At 40.4% G+C, this 23224-nt stretch overlaps 1 protein-coding gene across 4 annotated transcripts in view; it reads right to left on the bottom strand.

The window, feature by feature from the left end:
- The window catches only part of ASPH (aspartate beta-hydroxylase), a 212714-nt gene that overhangs the window by 174286 nt on the left and 15204 nt on the right, over window positions 1–23224 (bottom strand). For 2 of the 4 annotated variants that reach the window (XR_015768103.1, XM_088022826.1), the window contains exon 2: window positions 2101–2250. Coding sequence is in view for 3 of the 4 variants with exons in the window: in XM_088022826.1 (XP_087878952.1) it covers window positions 2101–2250 (150 nt within the window). In the remaining variant the exon portion in view is untranslated. Of the gene's footprint in view, window positions 1–471; window positions 517–2100; window positions 2251–7866; window positions 8065–23224 lie in introns of those variants that run through there. The other 2 variants (XM_088022829.1, XM_088022828.1) reach the window with 2 other exon arrangements.

The raw sequence follows: 23224 nt of genomic DNA, 5'->3' as shown, positions 1-23224 counted from the left end.
AAATCAGTCTGCAGCACTGTTACCATCTCCTCAATAAAACGTAAGTTAAAACATTGCAGGAGAGCAGGCAGAACTTTTGGAGTAGAGGGGCTGTGATCAATCTTTACCCTCCCAGAGCCCTCGTTCTACTTAGGAAAATAGTTAACTAGCTATGTAGAAGTCTGGTTTAGAAAGCACACACACACACATTAAAAGTAAACATAAATAATAACGAAGAGATAAGGAAGTTATCATTTCTATGGCTAAGAAAATATAAATAAGAAGCGTTGATCTGCAGGTGGAGGCCATCTATAGCACAGAGCGCAAATAACATAAAAAGGATAGAAAATACCATACTTTCTGACCAACAAAGGGAGACATTGGTCCTACCACCTATTTTCTCCGATGCAGGGGATAACTAAATTAACAGAATAAGGATGAGGTTTTAGAGACTAACACAAGTAGACTTAAAATGCATCTCCAATAGCCTACCTTGAAGTACCTCCGATAAGTTATAACGGAAGTCCTTTGCTTTGGCTGCATGCATGTAAAAACACGAAAATTGTTAACTTGCCCTTAAAGGTACAAACATTTCAAATCTCTTCTTCTGTTTAAGAGATGTTCCCTGGCAACATATCGCCGTAAGTCAACAAAAGCACAGATCTACTCAGAAGTTTGTCTCCAAACTAAAATTCTTCCTCTATTACTCTATCATCTATCCAGAGACACTCTCCTTTAAGTAATAATGAAAAACTGCAACAAACGGCAGATTATCCATAAGCGTGTTTTGCCTCCCCCCACCCCACCCGTCGAAAGACGGCTATAATCTAACATCTAAAGCAGAAGTACAGAAGGCTTTATGGAAGGGATGGGGTTTTCTATGCAACACGGTACATATAGATGAGCATGCATTTTTTTTCAGTGACAGGGTCCACACTTTCAACTAGATCATTAAAGAGGAAGACCATGTATTCACAATAGCCAAAAAGTGGAAAGAACCCAAAGGTCCATCACTGATGAATGGATATGCAAAATGTGGTGAGTATCCATTCAATGAAATATTATTCAGCTATAAAATGGAGTAAGCACTGAACCCTGAAAACAGTATGCCAAATGCAAAGAGGTAGACACAAAAGGCCACATATTGTATGATTCCATTTATATGAAATGTCAAGAGTAAGAAAATCATAGACACAGAAATATGTGTTTGCCAGGAGAGGGGAGGAGGGGGTGGTGGAAATATTCTGAGTTAGATAATGAGGAATATATTAAAAACCAGTAAACTGTACATCTTCACATATTAACAATATTGAATTTTATGTTATGTAAATTTTATCTCAATTTAAAAAAAGACTGTGACTTCGGAGTATGACTCCAAAAATGGTAAAGAATCATTAATGTAAAAAGTCATGAAAAACTGCAGTGATTATGGGAAGAGAAAAGGAAAAACAAGGAGAAAGGAAGACAACTATCAGAAATAACATCACAACCTCCTCAATAGCATACAGACAGCACCTATCCCAACACACACACACACACACACCCCTATCCCAACACACACACACACACACACACACACCCCTATCCCAACACACACACACACACACCCCTATCCCAACACACACACACACACACACACACACACACATACCCCTATACCAACACCAATACACACATATACACATACACACACACTGATTCATTCCAACAGAGACAATGGGGCGTGCTTCCAAATGCTCTCTAAGGAAGGGTCTAGCAAACTGGGTCCTGATATAAATTCAGTGGCTCATAAATGTTTAAAATTCGTAATATAACAAGATGGAATAGAAATTATATAGTACTGCATTTCCTAAGAGTTAAGTACTGTTTGATAAAACTTTCCAGTGTGATATACATACAATAAATGCCTATTTTTTATTTTTACTGCAGATTATGTCTGAAGAAGTTGAAAAGCCACTACTCCCAGGTAACCCTGATAACATCCCCTTTTGTTTCTACACTGTTGAGAACAACTGAAAGGCTACAGAAATTACCCCAAAAACAATGATAAATCTTTAAGATTACTAAAGGATGTCTTTCATGCTTACAAATTCACATAAGAAACAATACCAAAATTCTTACCTAAAACTTCCTCATAATCAACAAGATCAAACCAGACGACAGCTACTGATGTCCAGACTCCCAGCAATGCAATGACCATAAACCATGTGAAAAATGAACTTCCAGAAAGTCCTCCTTTCCTCCCATTTTTGTGTCCTCCATGCTTTGTCTCTGTTTAAAAATAAAACAGATGAACAATGTCATTATAGAAGAAGACATCTTAGTGAACACCTCTTTTTGCTGAATTATTTCTCCAGTTACTTGAAAGTACTTACAATGGTAAATCATTTCAAAAATAGTTTTCAAATTCTCAAAACATGTTACATAAAATAAAGATTTTTTTAAAGATTTTTTTATTTATTCATTTGAGAGAGAGAGAGCACAAGCAGGGGGAGTGGGAGAGGGAGAAGCAGACTCCCCGCTGAGCTGGGAGCCCGACGTGGGACTCGATCCCAGGACCTGGAGATCATGACCTGAGCTGAAGGGAGACGTCCAGCCATCTGAGCCACCCAGGCATCCCTAAGATAAAGATTTTGAAACAGAAAAGATTCTGTTCAGACTCAACACCACACATATAAAACTCTGACTTAGAAGTAATGAAAAAGAAAACCACTTACTGGCTAACAATTTTTTAAAAATAAAGGGCTGATATCATATGTATAGTATCTGTAATCTGTATACCTTCCTTCTAAGTTCTTTACATGTAACCTCCTCCAAAGTTCAGCGTGTATCAACAGCTTCATGAAATCACACAGAAATGTGGCCACATCCTTTTCTCTGACCCATTCAGTTTCTGGAGAATCTTAAAAAGCCTGTTAATGGCCACAAAAATATCTCCCCCAAAAATGGCTCCATATTCTTCACCGGAGAGAGACAGAAGAAGAGAAGGAGACTATTTACAGGAAATAGAGGTCAGGGAAGAAGAGAAGCAAAATAGTACAACAATGAGTCTTCCTCCTTTACAAGATCCACCAGGGCCTACGAAGCTGGAAAAGGCTCATCATTCACAATCCGTCTCAATGCAGGAAACAGCTTTGTATACTGCAGTCCACTGAGTGTCATTTATCACATTTGCTATTCTTCTGGAAATAGTCTTCTTACAGCCAAAAGTAAACAAAAATAACGAACGTCAAGTGACACTGACAGAAAATGGTCAATGCTGTCCTTAGAAGAAAGGATCACCATATTCAAATTTCTTTTGGAAAGGAACATAATAAATATTATTCAAAAGATATGTCATATTCCCAAATGCTCTTTGAGAAAAGGACAAGTTTATCAAGCAGGTAGTATAGCAGGACACTGTCTTCTCTTTGTTGAGCATGTGCCATGTACTTCAAAGTGCCCCCACGTGTATGGCGGCATGTGATTCTCACAAAGGTCTGGTCAGTGTATCTCAAGAGGGCATTTCTGGATGTCTATAAAGAACAATTCTTTATCCAGTGCAACTGTGCCTCACGCTGCAGGGCAGCCTGGTTTCCTCGGGTCCTGAAGGCAAGTAGCTCCCCGATGATGACAAACAAAAATATACCCAAACTCTTCCCAGTGTCCCCTACAAGGGTGGTGCCTGGGTCAGAACCACCAGGGTAAGGACAGTAATAATCATCCCTGTTTCATAGAAAAAAGATTATGTGGTTTACTCCAAGTCTGCAGCACAAGTTGGACAGAGCTAGGAATTAACCCTACTTCTCTGGTCCTGAATTCCTTGATCCGTGTGAGTGGGCCAAATTACATGACTTTAACAAAGCTCACTAGCTCTAATCTAGAACTGGCTTTCTCATCCCTAAATCCAACTCTCATTACAGAATACTGGTAGTAGTATCCAGTGCCTCAAATCAAGAATATACGGCCAAATCTTCTGGAAGAAAAAATGAAATGAAATTCTTCTTATTAAAAAGATACAGTTTTTTAAACAAATCACTAGATCAACTTTTCAAAAGGGGCCATAAAAACTAAATCAGTCTGAGAGTGAGTGCATACACTCAAATACATACATTTTTTATCTATATAGCCATATTTGTCTATAAAAATATGACTGAGACAAATTTCATTCTTAACAAAAAAGTCAATTTCCCTTTCTAATGTTCTTTAAATATTAACAGGCCTATCAAAAAGGGCCTGATTTATAGTCACAGGGTGAATTCACAAAAGAATACTCACCAAATAACATATGGCCATCTAATCTGTTTCTAATATGATCTATTATTAAGTCTCCAAAAAGCTTGCTTTATAAAATCATAATGTTTACATTAAAAAAATTCTTACCGGGCATAGATTATAAAGTTACATATTAAATCCACTTAAAACAGGCTTCACTGTTTCAATATCCGAACACAGCCATGGGGGGGGGGGGGGGGACTGTGAAAACTCTGGCAATGTTGATGGGGGAAAATGATGATTTCCAATACTTTTGTGTGTCTTAAGCATAAAAATTATAAGGACAATATAGAGCATCACTAAAGTTTTAAAAAAGAAAAGAAAAAAGTGGGGACGGGAGCACCAGAGATTCACTAGCAATGTTATGTGTTTAATTTATTAAAACTTCAGTGAACATGAAGACATTTTTCAATGCTGTATAAAAAAAACAAAAACAAAAAAAACCTTATTTCTGGGGCACCTGGGTGGCTCAGTCGGTTAAGCGACCAACTCCTGATTTTGGCTCAGGTCATGATCTCAGGGTTGTGAGATCAAACCCAGGGTCAGGCTCCACACTCAGCGCAGAGTCTGCTTGAGATTCTCTCTCTCCCTCTCCCCCTACCCCTCACACTCATGCTCGCTCCTTCTCTCTCTCAAATAAATACATAAATCTTAAAAAAAATCCTTATTTTTATACAGCATACAAATATATACATACATACCTGTTCATATAGAATACTAATTATAATAAGAAAAATGCCTTCTGGAATATCCATTTACCTCCAAACATGGATTTATAATTTAAAAGGAGCTTGTAATGGAATAGCTAATGAAACAATTATTTGAATTCAAAGTTCAAGTCTATCTCCATGTCTGTTTCTTTCTTAAAGCAGAAATGGAGGAGAAAAACTTCTAAGATTCTCAAAAGGAAAGACTCATTTATCCGAGTTAATTCAGCAAATACTCATCTAAGTTACTGACCTGCAACACTAAATATAAGTAAAAGGTACAAAAAGTTTTCTTTAAATTACATAAATTCACGCACCGTGGCAGAGATGGGGGGAGGGGGATCAAAACACAGTAAAGAACATACCTTTAACTAGAATCGACATATATTTGTTTTGAACGTGATTCTAAAACTTTGATCAAGTTTCCTAACATACTGCACAAAACTAAAGAATATACTTTAAAGACAACTTCACCTATAGGAGTTCAAGCAACAAAGTGCTGCTGGAAGGAAGGCCTGTAGGAGGTCTGAAAACCAGCAGCAAGAGCAAAGAATTTGAAAAAACTAAATGGCAGGGGGTGATCTATGATTGATGCGTGCAGGCAAACCTTGAACTACCCTTAAAATAATCTTAAATTGCCCTTAAAATAATTTTAAGTAAAGGGAATGATGACAATCAGACTGAGTCTGTCATTAAAATATTATTTAAAACTGTTTAAGAATGCAAAAAAGGCATAATAAATCCAGAAATGTTTTTCATTTACAGTATAATTTATCAAACAAATTTATCACTTTAAAAGATTAATGTCAAAAAAAGGGTAAATGTTACTTAGCTAGAATATGAAATTATTAGCAGTATTTTATCCATCCTTTCTAATGTCAAATAAATTCTTACTCTGGTTTCATTAATCTTATTACTGTTAATATTTACTAATACCACAACGGAACAAAACGGTAAATTATAGAAAGGAATCTTTCCCAAGACATCTCTGTTACAGGAACTTGCTATTTGACACCAAATAATACTCTCGTGATATGTCACTTTGTAAATATGGTGTACCTAGTCCCAAAGGGCAGATTATTTTTTGTCCAATTAACTGAAAAAAGCATAGTAAGATAAACACTTCAAGAGAGTTTAAAACCCCCTAAGCAAACCTGAAATCAGCACTTTGTTCCAAAGGTATTCTGGAAGAATGCCTAGCAGTTAACCCTGTTTCCTAAGATCAGAATAAATCTAAGAGTCTTCATTTCATGTTCTGACTATTGTTTGACCTGTAGTCCCAGGGATTAAGATCAGGAAGATTTTTTTAAGGGGGGTTAAGAATAAGGCAAGAACTATGTGATTCATCTTTTTCCATGTTGACCCATCAAAAGTAACGACCTCCAAATCAGAAAACTGTTCTCACATACTACTCAACACAGTGAGCAATGAAATGTGCCTCTCTACAAAATGTGGGCTAGGGACAATAGGTCATTTTATTTATTTGGTTGGGGAAAAAGAAAATAAAAGACATACCCCAGCACCTGAACAGGAGTCAGTCAATTACTTAACTGGGTTACAACAAACTGAATTACAAATCAACCATGTATGAGTTTTACTTAGCACTGTGCTGGTAATTTCATATTTATACATAAACCCCACATTTAAAATTGAAAAAAAAAACACAAAACTGTCAAGCAACTCCTCAAACTGATTATTTTTTCCATGTTACAAAATGTCACCATTTGGGAGCCAAGAACTGTTAACAGTAGGTCAGAAGTATCAGCTGATTTTACCTCACTACATAGATTATATAATCCTCAGAAAAGAGGAGAAATGTCTTGTAAAAGAACTTAAAGATACATATCTCAAATTCTTCATCATGGTGACATGAGGCACTTTATCAGAATAGTCAAATGACCCATTCTAACCATTTACTCAAAACGATGTTCAAAGTAGGGATACTTGGAGTAATAGACTCCTTCCAGTGGTCACTTAGGCAGTTGAGAGTTGGAAGCTGTCTTAACACGTCTTTTTTTTTTTTTTTTTTTGGTATTCAATAAAATTTCAACATAATGAGCAGGGTGGGAAGGCTACAGAAATCTGGGGTCTTGAGATGGTGTTTTGTTTGTGAATATATATGCCACAGCAGAACGGTGGTAGTTTTTACCACTCTAGTAGGGTTATCTAATGTAACAAATAAAAACATAAATAAAAAGACCAAATCAAATTGAAAAACAAAACAAAAACATAATGAGCTAATGTAGCTTACTTTCAAATAAGTGGAAGACAGTCTTACCTTACTTTCAAATAAGTGGAAAGACAGTCTTACCTTACAAAGTATGGCAAAAACAAACATATACAAGAATGTAAATTCAACACATTGTTAAAAAAACACTTGAAGTTAATAATTACACTAAAAAATATAAATAAATAAAATCCTAGTGTCTTTACTTTGCATTTATTGCTCACTTCACAAAAATTAGGTCAGTTTCCACAAATGGTCAAGTCTGAGTCAAGCTTTGCTTAAACCAATTAAGTGTGCTCCTTAATATAAGACGAGATTCAGACAGGCCTTAAATTTCCCATAATTTGAGATCTGAATACACACCATTCTTTAAATTCACTGTAATTGTAAGACCAAAGAAGACCACTTGTACATTTTTCTGAAGGTTGTAAAATGTGGTCTTTGACGGTACAACATACTAAAAGAAATTCTAAGTTAAGACACCAAAACACATTCAGATTAAAGACAGATTACTCCATGAAAAATTAAACTACCATGAGAAGTTGATGTCTCTAGTAGTTCAAAATAGAAAATGTAGAAGATGCAGTTGAAGCACTTAGCCAAAAATATTTTTAAGAGTGCACAACTGAAAACAAAGCTAAAATCTGCCAGCTAGATCCTAAACCACTTTTAACCCAAACAATAAAAATGCACCTTTACCTTCAGCCATTTTGGTCTCTTCAATCCATGAATAACGTAGAAGGAAGAGAAAAATCAGAGCGCTATCAGCAGGTATCAGGCACGCCGAACACCCTTTTCCCTACTAGGGCTTAGGACTGGCCAACTGCTCCATGGGTAAGGCCTGTAGAACTGAAATTGGACCTGACTGCAAACTCTGCTCACCAGTTATTTTTAGAGGCCTCTTCCTCATGGCCAAATACTGCTAATCACTCAGGCTGAAACGCTCCCCTAACAATGCAACAGCCTTTCTCTCCCCACTTATGGGATTCCTCTTTCAGTGGGTCCTGTCTCCCAACTCCAAACCCTAAAAAAAAAAAAAAAAAATGAAGCATGCTGGAGAAAAGGAAATGGAACAAATTGTCCTGCCAGTTTTGTTTTCTTGGAATCAGGCTTCAATGGTTTCAGCCCAAGGACCAAATCACTCAAAACTGAAACAAGTCTTGCTGTAACAGGTGGCCCCGCGCCCAGGACCTGGTTGATCTGGCCCTTCAGAATCTAATCAAATGCTTACATGAAAAAGACCATGACTTAGTTTGTGTGAGTGAAACTGAATACTAAATAGTACATTAATTAATGCTCTGGAATTCTGATTCACAGGCATTACCATCCCAAGTCTAATTCCTCCAATAGCAAAAGTAAAAAGAGAGGGAGAGCGAGAGAGAAGGAGGGAGAGAGAGCTGAGAATGAAAGCATGGAGGGAGGGAAGGGAAGAGAGGGAAGGGAGGCTGGGAGGGAGGGGACAGGGAAAGAAGAAACCCTTTAGCATGGCAGCAGTGATCTAGGAAACGGGACCTCAGAGAAGGTATTGGAAATAGAGTGTACAACTCTATTCTGATTTTTTCCACTTCCCTCCAGCCCCACCTCCAAATAGTCCCTTCTGTGAAATAAAACCAGCCCAATGCCACTACCATTTATCCACTGATTTAAGATTAGCAGTTCACAGAATGCATCAGAGCTCTGATTAGTGTATTAATTTAGCACAAACAGTATCCACCAGAGCAAGGCAGCAGCCTTCCAAAATTGTTTATTATGAGTGTTTAAATTTTTTTGGTCAAACTGAATGCTTCACATGCAAATTAAACATTTAAATGTTCTGAAGAGGAATCAGCAACCTATGGTCCCGATATTTGATTTGGAAGAGAGCGAAACAAGGCATCGGGGCCAACTGAACAAAACTGACAAGTGTCTTAGGTGTCCTCTGACCAAGAGCCATTTCCCGCTCCCCTTTCCTCTCCTCAAAGATCTGTCCCGCTGAAGTTAGGGCTTGCTAAAATGTTACATGATAGTGACTCATTTGTTACCAGGGATTTAAGATGACCCGCCATCATGCAAATTTAGTATTTTGGAGGCTTTCTTTTGTTTTGTTGTTTTCAGAGAGAGGGTGAGTGACAAGAGATCCCGTCCTAGGGCCACAGGAAACCAAGCCACTACATTCACTTGGGGGGGGGGTGGGGGTAGCCCGTTTCGGACTTAAGGAACCTGGATTAGATTCCTGGCTTCTTCACTAACTTTGATTTGGGGAAGACAACAATTTTGGAGGCCTCAATTTCCTTGCCTTTAAAATGCGTCTTGGCTTTAAACACCTGAACTTTCCTCCACTGGTCTGAAAGCAATAAAATGTGTCCATTAATCCTTCCTTGGGTCTCCAAGGTCTCTTTATCAGAATAGTCAAATGACCCATTCTAACCATTTACTCAAAACCATGTTCAAAGTAGGGATACTCATATTCTCTATACTAATAATAGACTCCTTCCAGTGGTCACTTAGGCAATTAAGAGTTGGAGGTGCAGGTCTGACAGGACATGGTCTGACAGGACAAAACAGGAGCCAGAAATAAGGACCAAAGGGAAAAGGGAAGAACAGTTCATAGCTGTGCTGTACATCTATGTTTAAAACTGAATATCCCGTCATCCTGTTTCATGTATGGTTGAGTTCCCAGATTTATAAGTTTTTATACATACTTTCATTGAATAAACATTTAATTAAATGGGGGGAAAATGTGTCTTGACACAAACCAGGCATGCAAAATAAATGTTTGTTGAAGTCATCCATGCAGCACATTTCCAATGCACCCATCAGGACACACGCGCGAGCCTCCGCATCTCCAATCCCCGCTCTTTTTCAGGACGCCGGCCTGCCACCATGACTGCCCGAGCTGCTGGGGTTCCTTCTCTGCCTTTATGGGCCCGAGTCAAGCCAGCTGCATCCTAAATTACAGGTCTGTGGTCAAGGCTGAGGCACGAATCACACCTACTGAATCCGGGTATACCTCATCCCACAGCTCCGATGATTCCCCCTCGACAAAGCACACACATTTACACAACCTTCTCCTTCACCTTTTACAAGTTTTGCAGTTTTTTAATAAAATGTTTTCCCTCCTTATTATCACAATAATGGCATACCTGTGTATTATAGATAGGGTGATTAGGATAAATCTGAAATAACATTCAATCCATCCCATTCCTTAAGGAAAAAGAAATTCTGAATTGCAAGTAACTACCACTTAACAAGAATAACAACTTATTTTTATGACAGGAAATGTTTATGAAAGGTTTAAAAATAAACTCATGTGCATATAGCGAATTGTGTGGTTAAAACCCTAGCAATGACAGCTAAAGTTATAAATGAACCAGTCCTTGTAATCACTGCTGGGGCTAATAGCAAATTCCTAGGTCCAGGCAAAGACCAAACTTCTAACATGTGCTCTGAGACTATTATTATCAGCCTGATGCCACTGGAGACCACAAGAGCCAAGTCTCAAGTCCACTGAGTCCAGGCTGTACCTGCTTCCAGACCTACCAGGGGAAATCCATCAGACCGCTCATGGGACACACTGACTACTTCCCTCCCCGTACCCAAGTAGATGTCATTGCAGCAGTGGTTCTCACGAGCACACTGGAGTCACCTGGAGGGCTTGCAAAAACACAGATTCCTGGGATGTCTGGGGGGCTCAGTTGGTTAAACGTCTGCCTTTGGCTCAGATCATGATCCCAGGGTCCTGGGATCAAGTCCTGCATCGGGCTCCTTGCTTGGTGGGGAGCCTGCTTCTCCCTCTCCCTCTGCCGTTCCCCCTGCTTGTGCTCTCTCTCTCTGACAAATAAATAAAATCTTTAAACACACACACACACACACACACACACACACACACACACACACACACACACAGACTGCTGGCCCACCCCCAGAGTTTCTGAGTCTGTGGGGCCTGAGAATGCATTTCTAACAGGTTCCCAGCTGCTGATCGGATGCAGCTGGTCGTGGGACTGCACACAAAGAGAACCACTGCACTACTCACTGTCCTAGCCGTCTCTAATTCTTGGGGTCTGGAGGAGGAGGAAAGGAGTACTTGCTTTTTACTGATTCCCAGACCATCATTTCCTTACCACCTAAAAAAGAAAACAACAACAAAACCCTGTTCCTCTGAGGCCCATGCCATCCAATTCTACTGCCCTCCCCCCTGCCTTGTCACTGTCATGGGCCACGCCCAGTGCCCTCTCACCTCGGTGACGTCTTCACCTCCATCCTAGCCATTACCCACGTGACGTCAATATCTACCTGTGTGGCAAATGTGACAAGTTCTCTTACGTTCCTTCATCCCCAGTGATCTTGTTCCCCTCCATCTTCTACCCAACATTCATTCTTATATCCCTATTGTGGATCTTCTTATAAACCCACCCTAATTCGCCTTCCTAATCCTATCTTCATCCTTGCTGAAGTATCTCTAGCTTTCCTGGCACCATCATCCTCACAGATCCTGTAACCCTCCTAAGAAAGCTGTTTGCTTGAGCCCATCATGAGAACTGCAGGATACCATAAGATAACAAAAATATATTTCTTAAACACACATCTACCCTTTTCATGTGTGTACCGTCTCCAAAGCAAACATGAGCAACTTTTACCACTTGAAATCTAATATTAAATAGCTAGTATTACAGACATAACAAAAGGCAACTCAGCAGACATTGAGAAAAATCTCCTTCAATACACCGTCCCCAGCTAGGGAGCACCACCTCCGTACGCAAAGATTTAGGTTGTACCGAATGTGTGATGCAAAGGATAAAAACACCCACTCGGATCATAACCCTCCTCTTTTTTCAGCTTGTTGACTCAACAGTTTCTTCTTGGATCCCGGAGTTCTCTTGCTTCTACTTCCTTCCGAACCCCTCCTTGCCTCCTGCCTTCACATCTTTCCATATCCATCTTAAGAGAGTCCACAGTTCATCAGTGAAGTCACTGCCTGACTCACTAAACCCCTTGTCCCTCTACCCCTTCAGGGCACCCATCTGCCGCAGCTGTCTCCCCGGATGAACGCAATCATTCACCGTCTGCACGACTGGAAGGGCAGCGATGCACACCAAATGAAATTCTGCACAAGACACAGTGGAAGCCAACCCCAACCGGCCCTCAGGGCTGCCTGTCAATCCCGCCCAAGCTCCGGGACATGCACTTTCCCATTCTCCACCAGGGCTATTTCCCACATCTCTGCCCCTAAAAGCAGTCTGTTTTCTCATACTCATACTCAGAAAATGCCAAAGCCTCTTCCATCACAGAAAACAGAAGCCTCAACAGGAAACTGTCTCGAAGGCACTGGCAGCCATCACCACCCTCCGCTCACCAGCATCCATTCTCTGCCTTCCTCCCAATCCCTAGGCTCCCTCCCCTCATCTTCTCAGTCTTCTGTACCAGCAGCCTCTCTGCCTTCACCACATCTTCGCTCAAGCCCAGAGCTAGCCCCTGCTTTCTTCTCCCCGTCACAGAGGACGTTCTCAACAGGGCTGTTATTTCACTGCTTTCGCTTTCTGATGGCCCACTCACTCCTCACAGCCCACAGGCTGTGACTAGCTTCTGCACCGTGTGGGCACTCTAACGTCGTGCCAATGACTTCCAAGTCACTGAACCCCATGGAACGTCCTCAGTCCTCAGCTCACTCGCCCTCTCAGGAGAATTCTCCCTCCTTCTAACAGTCTTGACTTTCCCTGCTTCAGAATCATCTGGTATTTCTTCTACTTTTCGCGACTTTCTAATTCTCAATCTCCTCTGCTAGTTCAGTCTCTTCTAGCTGACTTTTAAATGTGGGAATTCCATATGCCTTGGTCCTATGCCATCTCCCTAGTTGACTTTGAGCCACCCTCCATATGGCTTAAATTCTTCTCTCCTTTGAGGTCCAAACCCACATATCTGTCTACTCAACATCCCATTCGAATACTTAGAAACCCCAAACTCCGCATGCACACAACCGAACCCACAATCTTTCCCCTCTCCTCTCCAGCCAACCAAATCTCAGAAGCACTTCTGTCAAGCCACTGCTTAAACCAAAAACCTGGGATTCACCCTTGACTTCGTTCTCTTCCTCCTTTCCCAAACACCCACCTCTCAGAGTCTCTCCAACAGGCTGAGGTGAAGGGGTTACAACTATGCCAAGATACAAATTCCCCACAGCCCCTGGACCATCCTTGTCTATTTACCACAGTATGATGTTTTTAAAATCCATTTCTATGTGCCATGACATAAAAAATGGGAAACTGTGTCTCAAATCACCCATATTTCTGCCTCCCTACTGAGATCACCCAAATCCACGCCACCATCATCTCCTAGGTTACTGCAATACTTTAACATGCCTTTATTGCTCCATTCAGCAGCCACAATATTTTTTCTCTCTTTTTTTTAAGATTTACTTAGTTTTTTGAGAGAGCGCTAGTGTGCGTGGGCTGGGGGTTGCAGAGGGGGAAGGCGAGAGAGAATCTTAAGCAGACTCCCCTCTGAGCACGGAGTCTGACGTAGAGCTCCATCCCACGACCCTGAGATCATGACCTGAGCCAAAATCAAGAGTTGGATGCTTAACCAACTGAGCCACCAAGGTGCTCCCACTATTTTTTTTTTCAATCTGATTATATCATTACCCTCTAAAAACCCCTGAATGGCTTCACACTATCCTTAGGATAAAATAAAAACCTTTGATGTGGTCCACAAGACTGTTTGACATGGCCCCAGCCTACTACTCTGGTTTTTTTGTATCATTTCCTGTAGCTGTGTATGTTCCAGATACAAAAAAAACTCACCCTGCTCTGGTCCTGTTGCAGGGTCTCTGCAAAGGCCACACCCTCTTCCTGAATGTCAACACTGGACCACCACATATTTGTCCCCAGCCTAGCAATCTCCTGCTTGTTCTGCTTAAATCCCGCCTCTTCAAGGAAGCTTTCCCAAAATACTGGGACAGCATTTTCTTTTTTTGTTGTTTCTCTATTATTTTTTTCATCATCATAAGTATACTCTTTAATCCCCATTCCCTATTTCCGCCATCCCCCACTCACCTCCCTTCTGGTAACGATCAGTTTGTTCTCTTTAATTGAGCACGTTTCTTGGTTTGCTTCTTTTTTCCTTGGCTCATTTATTTTGTTTCTTAAATACCACATGAGTGAAATCACATGGTATTTGTCTTTCTCTGTTTTTTTTTTAAATAATTTATTTATATGACAGAGAGAGAAAGAGAGGGGACAGAGAGAGAGAGCAAGAGCAGGGGGAGTGGGAGAGGGAGAAGCAGGCTTCCCGTTGAGCAGGGAGCCCGACGCGGGGCTTGATCCCAGGACGGTGGGATCATGACCTGAGCCGAAAGCAGACGTTTAACAACTGAGCCACCGAGGCGCCCCTCTCTGACTGGTTTATTTCACTTAGCATTATACTCTCTAGCTCTATCCATGTTGTTGAAAATGGCAAGATTTCATTCTTTGTTACGGCTGAATAATATTCCATTATATACATATACCACTTCTTCTTTATCCATTCATCTATCATTGGACACTTGGGCTGCTTCCATAGTTTGGCTATGGTAAATAATGTTGCAATAAACACTGGGGTACATGTATCCCTCTGAATTAGTGTTTTGGTATTTTGAGGGTAAATATCTAGTGTGTGATTACTGGATCATAGGGTCGTTCTATTTTTTATTTTTTGAGGACCCTCCATACTATTTTCCAGAGTGGCTGCACCAGTTTGCATTCCCACATAGTGCAAGAGGGTTCCTTTTTCTCCATATCCTCACCAACATTGTTTCTTGTTGTTTTTTATTTTAGCATTCTGACAGGTACGGTGTGGTATCTCATTGTAGTTTTGATTTGCATTTCCCTGATGATGAGTGATGTTGAGCATCTTTTCATGTGTCTGTTGGCCATTTGTACATCTTCTTTGGAGAAATGTCTGTTCATGTCTTCTGCTCATTTTTTAACTGGACTATTTGTTTTTGGGGTGTTGAATGGAATCCGTTCTTTATATATTTTGGATACTAACCCTTTATCAGATACGTCATTGGCAAGTATCTTCTCCCATTCCCGTAGAGTGCCTTTCAGTTCTGTTGATTATTTGCTTCACTGTGCAGAAACTTTTTATTTTGATGTAGTCCCAAAAGTTTATTTTTACTTTTATTTCCCTTTCCTCGGGAGACGTATCTAGAAAAATGTTGCTATGGTCCATGTCAGAGAAACTACTGCCAGTTCTCTCTTCAAGGATTTTCATGGTTTCAGATCTCACATTCAGGTCTCTTTAATCCATTGTGAATTTATTTTTGTGCATGCTGAAAGAAAGTGGTCCAGTTTCCCCAACACCATTTGTTGAAGAGACTACCTTTTTCCCATTGTATATTCATTCCGGTGAGAGCATTTTCTAATATGTTCTCCCAGTAGTAGGTACTTCTTCATAGTTATTTCATTGGTATTTAGTTCTTAATCTCTTCCTTCCTACAGAATGCGAGTTTTATAAAGCCAAGGACTGCATCTGCCTCGTTCAGTACTGTACATTTGCCTTACACCTTGTAAGAACTGCACAAACATTTGTGAAATGCATAAACTCCTTCTCAAATTCTTGATATCATATGAGTAATCGATCCTCTTTCTGCTAACACTAGAGAAATAAGGGTGCAAAGTTCAGTCCAACAAATGTCACGTCACTTCAAGTTTCCTCCCATCTTCATGAACTACCTTAAAATTAATTCACAACAGGAAGAGACCTATAAATAGTTAAGAGAAATATTCAGAAAGAAGCCCAGTGTTTACCAAACACTGGTTATGAACCCAAGCTAGTCTATGACCAAGTTTTCATTGCTTTGTGTCAGATAAATTCCTCACTGATCCCTCTTCGGCGACTGACACCTGTGTTCAACAGAAAAGGCCCAAGTGGCTGAAGGAGTGACAAGGGGTATTAGCATTTAGTAAAACAAAATTGAGAACGTCATTTCCATCTTCACCAGTATAAGTAAGGTAAAGTGAAATATTAGCCTCACCTATCTATATCAGCCTCCCTTATTTTTTGGAACCTTTCTTACCCTTTGGAGCCCCAGGCTGAGGATCAGCTGTCCCAGCATACACCTATGTTTGTGTTCTGGAGTCAGTTGTTCTCTTCCAGTGATGAACACAGGTCCATCAACCACCTTATGAATCTGTGATGTACCAAAGCTCCATTGGTGAGATGCTAAAATCATGATATAAATGGTAATGAACTCCAAAAACTCATTCCTCACGCCAGGTCCAATGAGTTAGTGCTTTCAACTTAATTAGTTCTCCCTACAGAGGACTCAAGAAAGAGAAAAACACTTGGAAGAAAAAGCACTCCTTGGCTAATCGGTCATCAGTATGTGCGTAACAGATATTAGTGATGGCTTGTTACTATGGAGTTCAAAATCAGTCTACTGCTGAACTGGGAGGAGCAGAAGGTATAAAGAACACTGAGCTGTCGTGTCCATTCAGAAACTCTGAGGTCGTGAAAAGTTGTTCAAGCAAACAAACAAAAGTTCTTTTTTCAAAACTAAAAACGATAACATGAAAAAAAGCCGAGCCCCACTCATTTAACTCCAACTGTGAGGCAATGAGACTAGGTCACAAAGCCAATAGGTCTGACCACAACTGATTTGCAGCTGTGTTCCCAAAGGCTTTTTGACCTTAACTGCTTTAGACAGCAAAAGATCCAAAGTTATCCTTCCTCACCAGTTTCCACTTTTAGGACAAAAGAATTTAACATTTATGATAAAGTGTCCTATAGTTGCAAATAGGGAGAGAAGGGGAGGGGTATATAAAAGCCCTAACACAAAGTATACAGTAGATTCAGGTGTAAATTGCAAAACATATGGATCTTAGAGTCAAATTATTAGAAAATCATAGGCCAAAAAAACAGAAAAGGCAAGGAGGACACTGCCCCAAAGCAGACCACCTAGAGAGAGCCCTTCCCCCCACTTCAGGCCCTCTTGCCTCAGTGCTAATAGGAGACAAGAAATTCTGCATTGAAAATGAGATCTGATTTAAACTAAACAGACTAGAACATGCAGAGTGACTGGCATGGTAAGGAAATCGGTCCCAAGGACAGTCAAGAGCCTCTGCCACCCACAGACTAATCTAGCACAATGACTGGAAGAAAATGAAGTTTTCTATCATCGCCCTGTCAGATAAAGACTGCTAAATAAAACAGCCGTAAAATGTGGATGCATATATTAGGACAGCCCATGAAAACTTGCCAGTACTTGACCATTCTGCATCACCCCCCAAATGGCTATTTCATATGCCTCAAAAAACAACATAGGAGTATTTTCCCAGTGTTTTATTATGAAAATTTTCAAACACACAAGAAAGCTGAAAGAATTTTACAAAGAATACCCATATACTGTCACTTTGCTTCTATCATGAACATTTTATTACAATGTTTATGGTGTGTCAATTCATCCCTCCATATCCATCAAGTAGTCTATTTTATATGTATGATATGTCTCAAAATAAACTGTAGACATTGGTTCACTTCCCCTAAGTACTTCAGTTTCTGTATCATAAACTACAGTTTAATACAGTTTAATATTTCTTTATCGTTTTAATGTGAAATTTACATGAAATGAAATGCTCTAATTTTAAGCGTACATTCTGAGTTTTCACAAAAATACACACTGTGTAACCCACATCCCTGTCAAAACAGAGAACATTAACACCACCCCTACGTTCTCTCACAGCCCTTTCCAGTCACCTTCCACCCCAACCCCAACCCTAGAGGCAGCCCCTTTGTTTTCCTTTTTTTTTTCACTGTAGATGAAAAAATTCTTGAAATTTCTTTTTTTTTAAAGATTTTATTTATTTATTTGAGAGAGAAAGAATGAGAGAGAGAGAGCACGAGAGGGAAGAGGGTCAGAGGGAGAAGCAGACTCCCTGCTGAGCAGGGAGCCCGATGTGGGACTCGATCCCGGGACTCCAGGATCATGACCCGAGCCGAAGGCAGTCGCTTAATCAACTGAGCCACCTAGGCGCCCAAATTCTTGAAAATTCTTAAAATGGCATGGCACCATATGTGCTTGCTTGTGTAAGGCTTCCCTCCCTTAGCTTTATATTCCTGAGAGCCAAGTACGTTCTATGTAGTAGCAGTTCATTCTTTTCTGTTGCTGGGTAGTATTCCATTTTACAAATATATCAGAGCATATCAGTGTCGCCTTTCTGTTATTGGTAGAAACCTGGAATATTTCCCATTTTGGACTACTACCAACAAAGCTGTTAGGAACATTCCTGTATAAGACTACTGCTTACATATTAAAAATACATGCCTGCATTTCTGTTGGGTTAAATCACTAGGAACTGTGGGATCAAAGGCCACATGTACATTCAGTATTATGCCAGATCTTTCCCCAAAGTGGCTCTACCATTTTATATACCTACTGAGAATGTATGAGAGTTCTTTTGTTCTAGGATCTTGCCAAAACATTTGGTGTTGTCAGTCTCTTTACTATTGGCCATTCTGGTGAGTAGGCAGTTGTATCTCCCTGTGGTTTAATCTGCATTCTCCTATGGACCAACGTTTGAGCACTTTCTTGATGTGCTTATCGGCCATTTATCTTCTCTTGGGAACTGTCCAAATCTTTTGCCTACTTTTTTTATTGCCTCTTTACACTGAATTGTAGGAGTTCCTTGTATTTTCTAGACACCTGTCCTTTAATAGATCTATGTGTTACAAAATTTTCTGCCAGGCTGTGACTTTCCTATTCATTTTCTTAAAGTACCTTTTGATGGGTAAAAGTTTTTAATTTTGATGCTATCAAAATTTTGGTTTTTTACATATTACCAAACTGGGAAATCCAACTTAAACCTTAACAGGGTCCCATGCTTCACGTTCTGAAATGTGACATCTGTTCCAGCACTTGGACCTGTGACAGTCACCGACAGAAGCTCTGTCCCTAGCTCAAACACTGTGCCAACGAGGAGGAAGGTCAGAAAATCAAAGGCCAGGTCAAAGACATGACATCAACCAAATGTCCTTTAGGGGTACGTATCACAGTGAGCAAAAGAAAGATAAATTTTGATAATTTTAAGGAATATTTTCATTAGCTATGATGAGTCACAAAAAAATTTCTAAGCTAGTACTTTTCCCCTCAAGTTCAACTGGATAGAATAAATCTAATTCCTCTGACACCCAACAGCCCCGCCAACACTTGGGCCCCTTGACTTCTTTCAAAAACTCATTTACTTCTGTACTTATTTGTAGTGTCCCCCCAACTTTTCATGACCCACAATTTTAATCACCAGACCACTGAAGAAATCAAAAAAAAGTTTCTCTTGGCTGTAATTTGCATCCTGGACACCTGGTAAAATCATTAGAAAATCACAAAAAGCAACACATTTTAGAGAGAAGGCATACAGTTTATCTATGAGCCTTTGCAGTGGAAAATATAATTTAAAAAAATCTTCATGTAAAATAGACATCAAGAATTCAAAGGTGGGCTGGAGGTCAGTTTAAAGTCATTATTGGAATAAATTAGTAAAATATGAATATGGACTTTAGGTTAGGTAACAGTACTAAAGTGGTATTAAATTTCCCAAGCGTGATAGGTACATTGTGATTATGTTGGAGCATATCCTTGTCCTTAGGAAAAAAACTGAAGGATGTTATTATGACTTAAAGTATTATGGGGTAAAGTATTATGATTTAACTTTCAAATGGTTTAGCAGCAAAATGAATAAATACATAAAATGGTGTGTTTGTATGTATCTAGAGAGACACACAGAGAATGAAAAGGAATCAAAATATTAACAACTGGTGAATCTAAATGACCTTTTCTTGTAATTGTCTTGAAGGTCTGAATGTTTTCATATGAAAAAATTAGGAAAATACAGACTTCCAGGCCTATTCTAGTCCTAAAGAATCAGATGCTCCAGAGGGTTAGGGCTAGGAATCTGAAATATCAAGAGCTCCAAGGTTAACTCATGATTGGATTCTGGATAAGTAAACAATTAAAAAAATTTTTTTTCAAGTTTTAAAGATGCTTCTGGAGACTACTAGAAAAATGTGAATATGGAGTGTGTTTAATTTCTTGGGTTTGAGAACTCTATTGTGGTTATGTAGGAGAACGTCCTTGTATTTAGGAGATACACGAGGAAGTAGTTAAGTGAGTTAAACTGCGATGATGAATATAGCTCACTTTCAAAGGTTCCAAAAAATGAGAGAGAAAAAGGAAGATAGATAAATACACACAAACACACACAGAGCAAATATGGCCAAGTGCTAACAATTGGTAAATCCTAGGAAACAGTATACAAGTCTTTCGATGTATGAAGTTTTTGATGTTACATAGATTTAAAAGTTTCAAGACAGAAAAATATAAAAATAAAGACAAAATTAAACTGGTTTTAAAAAAGAAGAATAAGGAGTCAAGGATCAAGTCCTAAATGAGGTGATAATGAAAAGGACACCATTTCAGCCACTGGTCTCAAACTTACTAAAAACCCAAGAGAAAGTTGTCTCTACTTGACGTCTCCTACATGCAAGTTCTGCTCACAAACCTCCATCTGCTTGCTGGACATTTTCCACCAGATGCCTGGACTTTTGCCTCAAATGCACCTGAGAGAATAAACCTAACTCCTCTGCCTCCCAGCAGCTGCTCAAACCCTTGGAAATGGAGATGTCCCCCAGGGGGGACCCTGCAGTCCAGACTAGCCACCCCTAGCGTTTTCACACCTTCCTTCCTACTGTGGTCAACACCCCCTCCACCAAGGGTCTCACTGAAAGCTCCTCTTCTTCTAAGCAGTCTGCCATCATTGGCTCCCCAACAGCAGCCCCACATCGGAAGCCACAAATCCAGATGCGGCCCACCCCACACCGTGGAATGTTCACCTCCCTCCCTCTGGTCCCTAAGCACACAAACACTGAAGGGGATTCAATGTCAGTCATAACATGCAGGCCAACTCCCTCTGAGACTAAAAGCAATGAAAACAATCAAACTGAAATGAAATACTAGGCCTTCAAAAAGCAAAAACAAAAACAAACAAACAAAACCCACCAACTACTTCAAGTCTCTCTCAGCTTGTCCTCAAGGGTGAGTTCAGTTTGCAAAAGCGCACGCACTCTGTTAAAGTCCACCTTCCCAGCCAGGCCATTCTTTTGCAGTGTGTCCTTCCCTCCTCCCAGCACGGGCATCCCCTCAGAGCTCTGTGCCACCCATGAATTTACTCAGCATTAAGTGGGCAGGGCTCCCTCCAAGTTGACACCAGCCCATTAAATCAGCACTCGAGTGGGTACTGTTCCACAGTCCGGCTGTGAGTCAAACCATATCATATGACCCATGTTTTGCCATCTTGGTCACAGGGAGATTTTCAGAGATGGTGTTAAGTACCTTGGTGAAGTCAGGAAAAATACCAAGATTGTGTCCTGACCGTTTAGTCTAGAAACCATACCAAAATGCACAATGAGTTTTTGTTTTCTTTTTAAATAAGTTGCAATTAGTAAACCGGTGGTATCTCCTAGCCTTCATGGCTTTCTTTTCTATGCACTTAAAAATAATTTTTATCTGAGAATTTGTCTAGGGTTGTCAGGAGACATCCGTTTAGTTGCCCTGAATCTACCTTTCTTTAATGGAATGGGCCATCTGTCTTTTGGGTGCCTTTGCCATTTCTTCCAATTTTCATGATTCCCCAAAAGTTGACTACCCAGAAAACTTTAGCTGGAGTTGTAGTTTTGAGTCTTAAAAAGCCTCAGACCATCCTCATTTTGGTCTTCTTTTCCCTCCTCCTTGATCATGCACGGCTCATTCATTCAACCAATAGTTACTGCTCTGCAGCCCAAAGGACAGCGACATTCCCAGAGGTTTGGTGGTAGACTGTACTGCTGTATTCTCTCCCCATGGAGCATGGGGCCTGGAACACAGGAAGCCCTCATTAACTTCCCTGGGCAATTTGCATGGGATTCCCACAAAAAACAAAAACTAAACCACACAGTGGTGGTGGACAGGCTGGTTCTGGATGAGGGACAGGAACGGCCAGGGCAGGTACAGCTAGAACCCCATCAGCTCCGTCATTTGGCTGCCCTGCCCCACACTCCAAGTCTATCCATTCCTTCCTGATCCCACGCCGGTTCAAAACCAAAGTGATGGTCAATGCCATCTCATCCCATGTTCACAGATGTCATGTAACTCTCCTCTCACTGACTCGTTTTGCTCTAAACTCCCTCCAAAACCACTTCCTCAGTTCCAGCTTCACCAAATGCACCCCCCCCTTCCCGTGACTGAGGTCACCCAGAAAAAAAGTCACCAAGCACCCCACTGTCCTGAGCTCAGGCGGCACTGCAGCCAGCACCGTTCAAATACTGGTCTCTCGGCAACATTCCAGAATAACCCAGGCTGCTGCTGACGGCCCACAGGAGTATGACCCCGAGAAGATCTGCCTAGCAATGGTCCATGCAAGCTATAGAGAAACTGGCGTTTAGGCAGAAAGCACAAGTATGCTTTACAGGAGCTGTGCTTCTGATCAGGTGGGGCCTCTCCTGTAGCAGCGGGTAAATATTTTAATGCCTTCCTGGCTAAAAGTACTGCCCTTAAATGGAACATTTCTGGTCAACATAATTCAGCAAAACAAGGCACTTTCAGCTGTGTAAGCTAATACCAATTTTAAAGCACAAAGTAATAAAAATCACAGGATGGTAAATTTTAAAAGGCTTCCACAGTTTTCTCCATGCATCTGAATATGCATTCATTCAACAAATATGCCAACCCTACCCTATGCTGCAGCAATGAAGAGAGGCCACTTAGCTTAGAGCCCCAGTGGAGGAGAAAATCAGATGAAAATAAAACAAAAATTCACTTTGCTAAGTACTATATTAGAGTATACATCCCATGTGGATAAAAATAATCACTTGGGAAGAATCATAATCTTGAATTTTAAAGGTACAGCATTGTAAGATACAGTCTGTTCCAAAATCTTCTTTACAAACGTTAGCATTGTTCATTTCATAGTTTTTTAATTTTTAATCAAAACTGACAAAACCTTGGGGCACCTCCATGGCTCAGTCAGTTGGGCATCTGCCTTCAGCTCAGGTCGTGATGCCGGGGTCCTGG

Source organism: Eumetopias jubatus, unplaced genomic scaffold (genome assembly GCF_037043125.1).
Source record: "Eumetopias jubatus isolate StellerSeaLion01/CBP00866 unplaced genomic scaffold, mEumJub1_p1.0 scaffold_4, whole genome shotgun sequence".
Taxonomy (NCBI): domain Eukaryota; kingdom Metazoa; phylum Chordata; class Mammalia; order Carnivora; family Otariidae; genus Eumetopias; species Eumetopias jubatus.
This window is presented reverse-complemented; position numbering and strand designations above follow the sequence as displayed.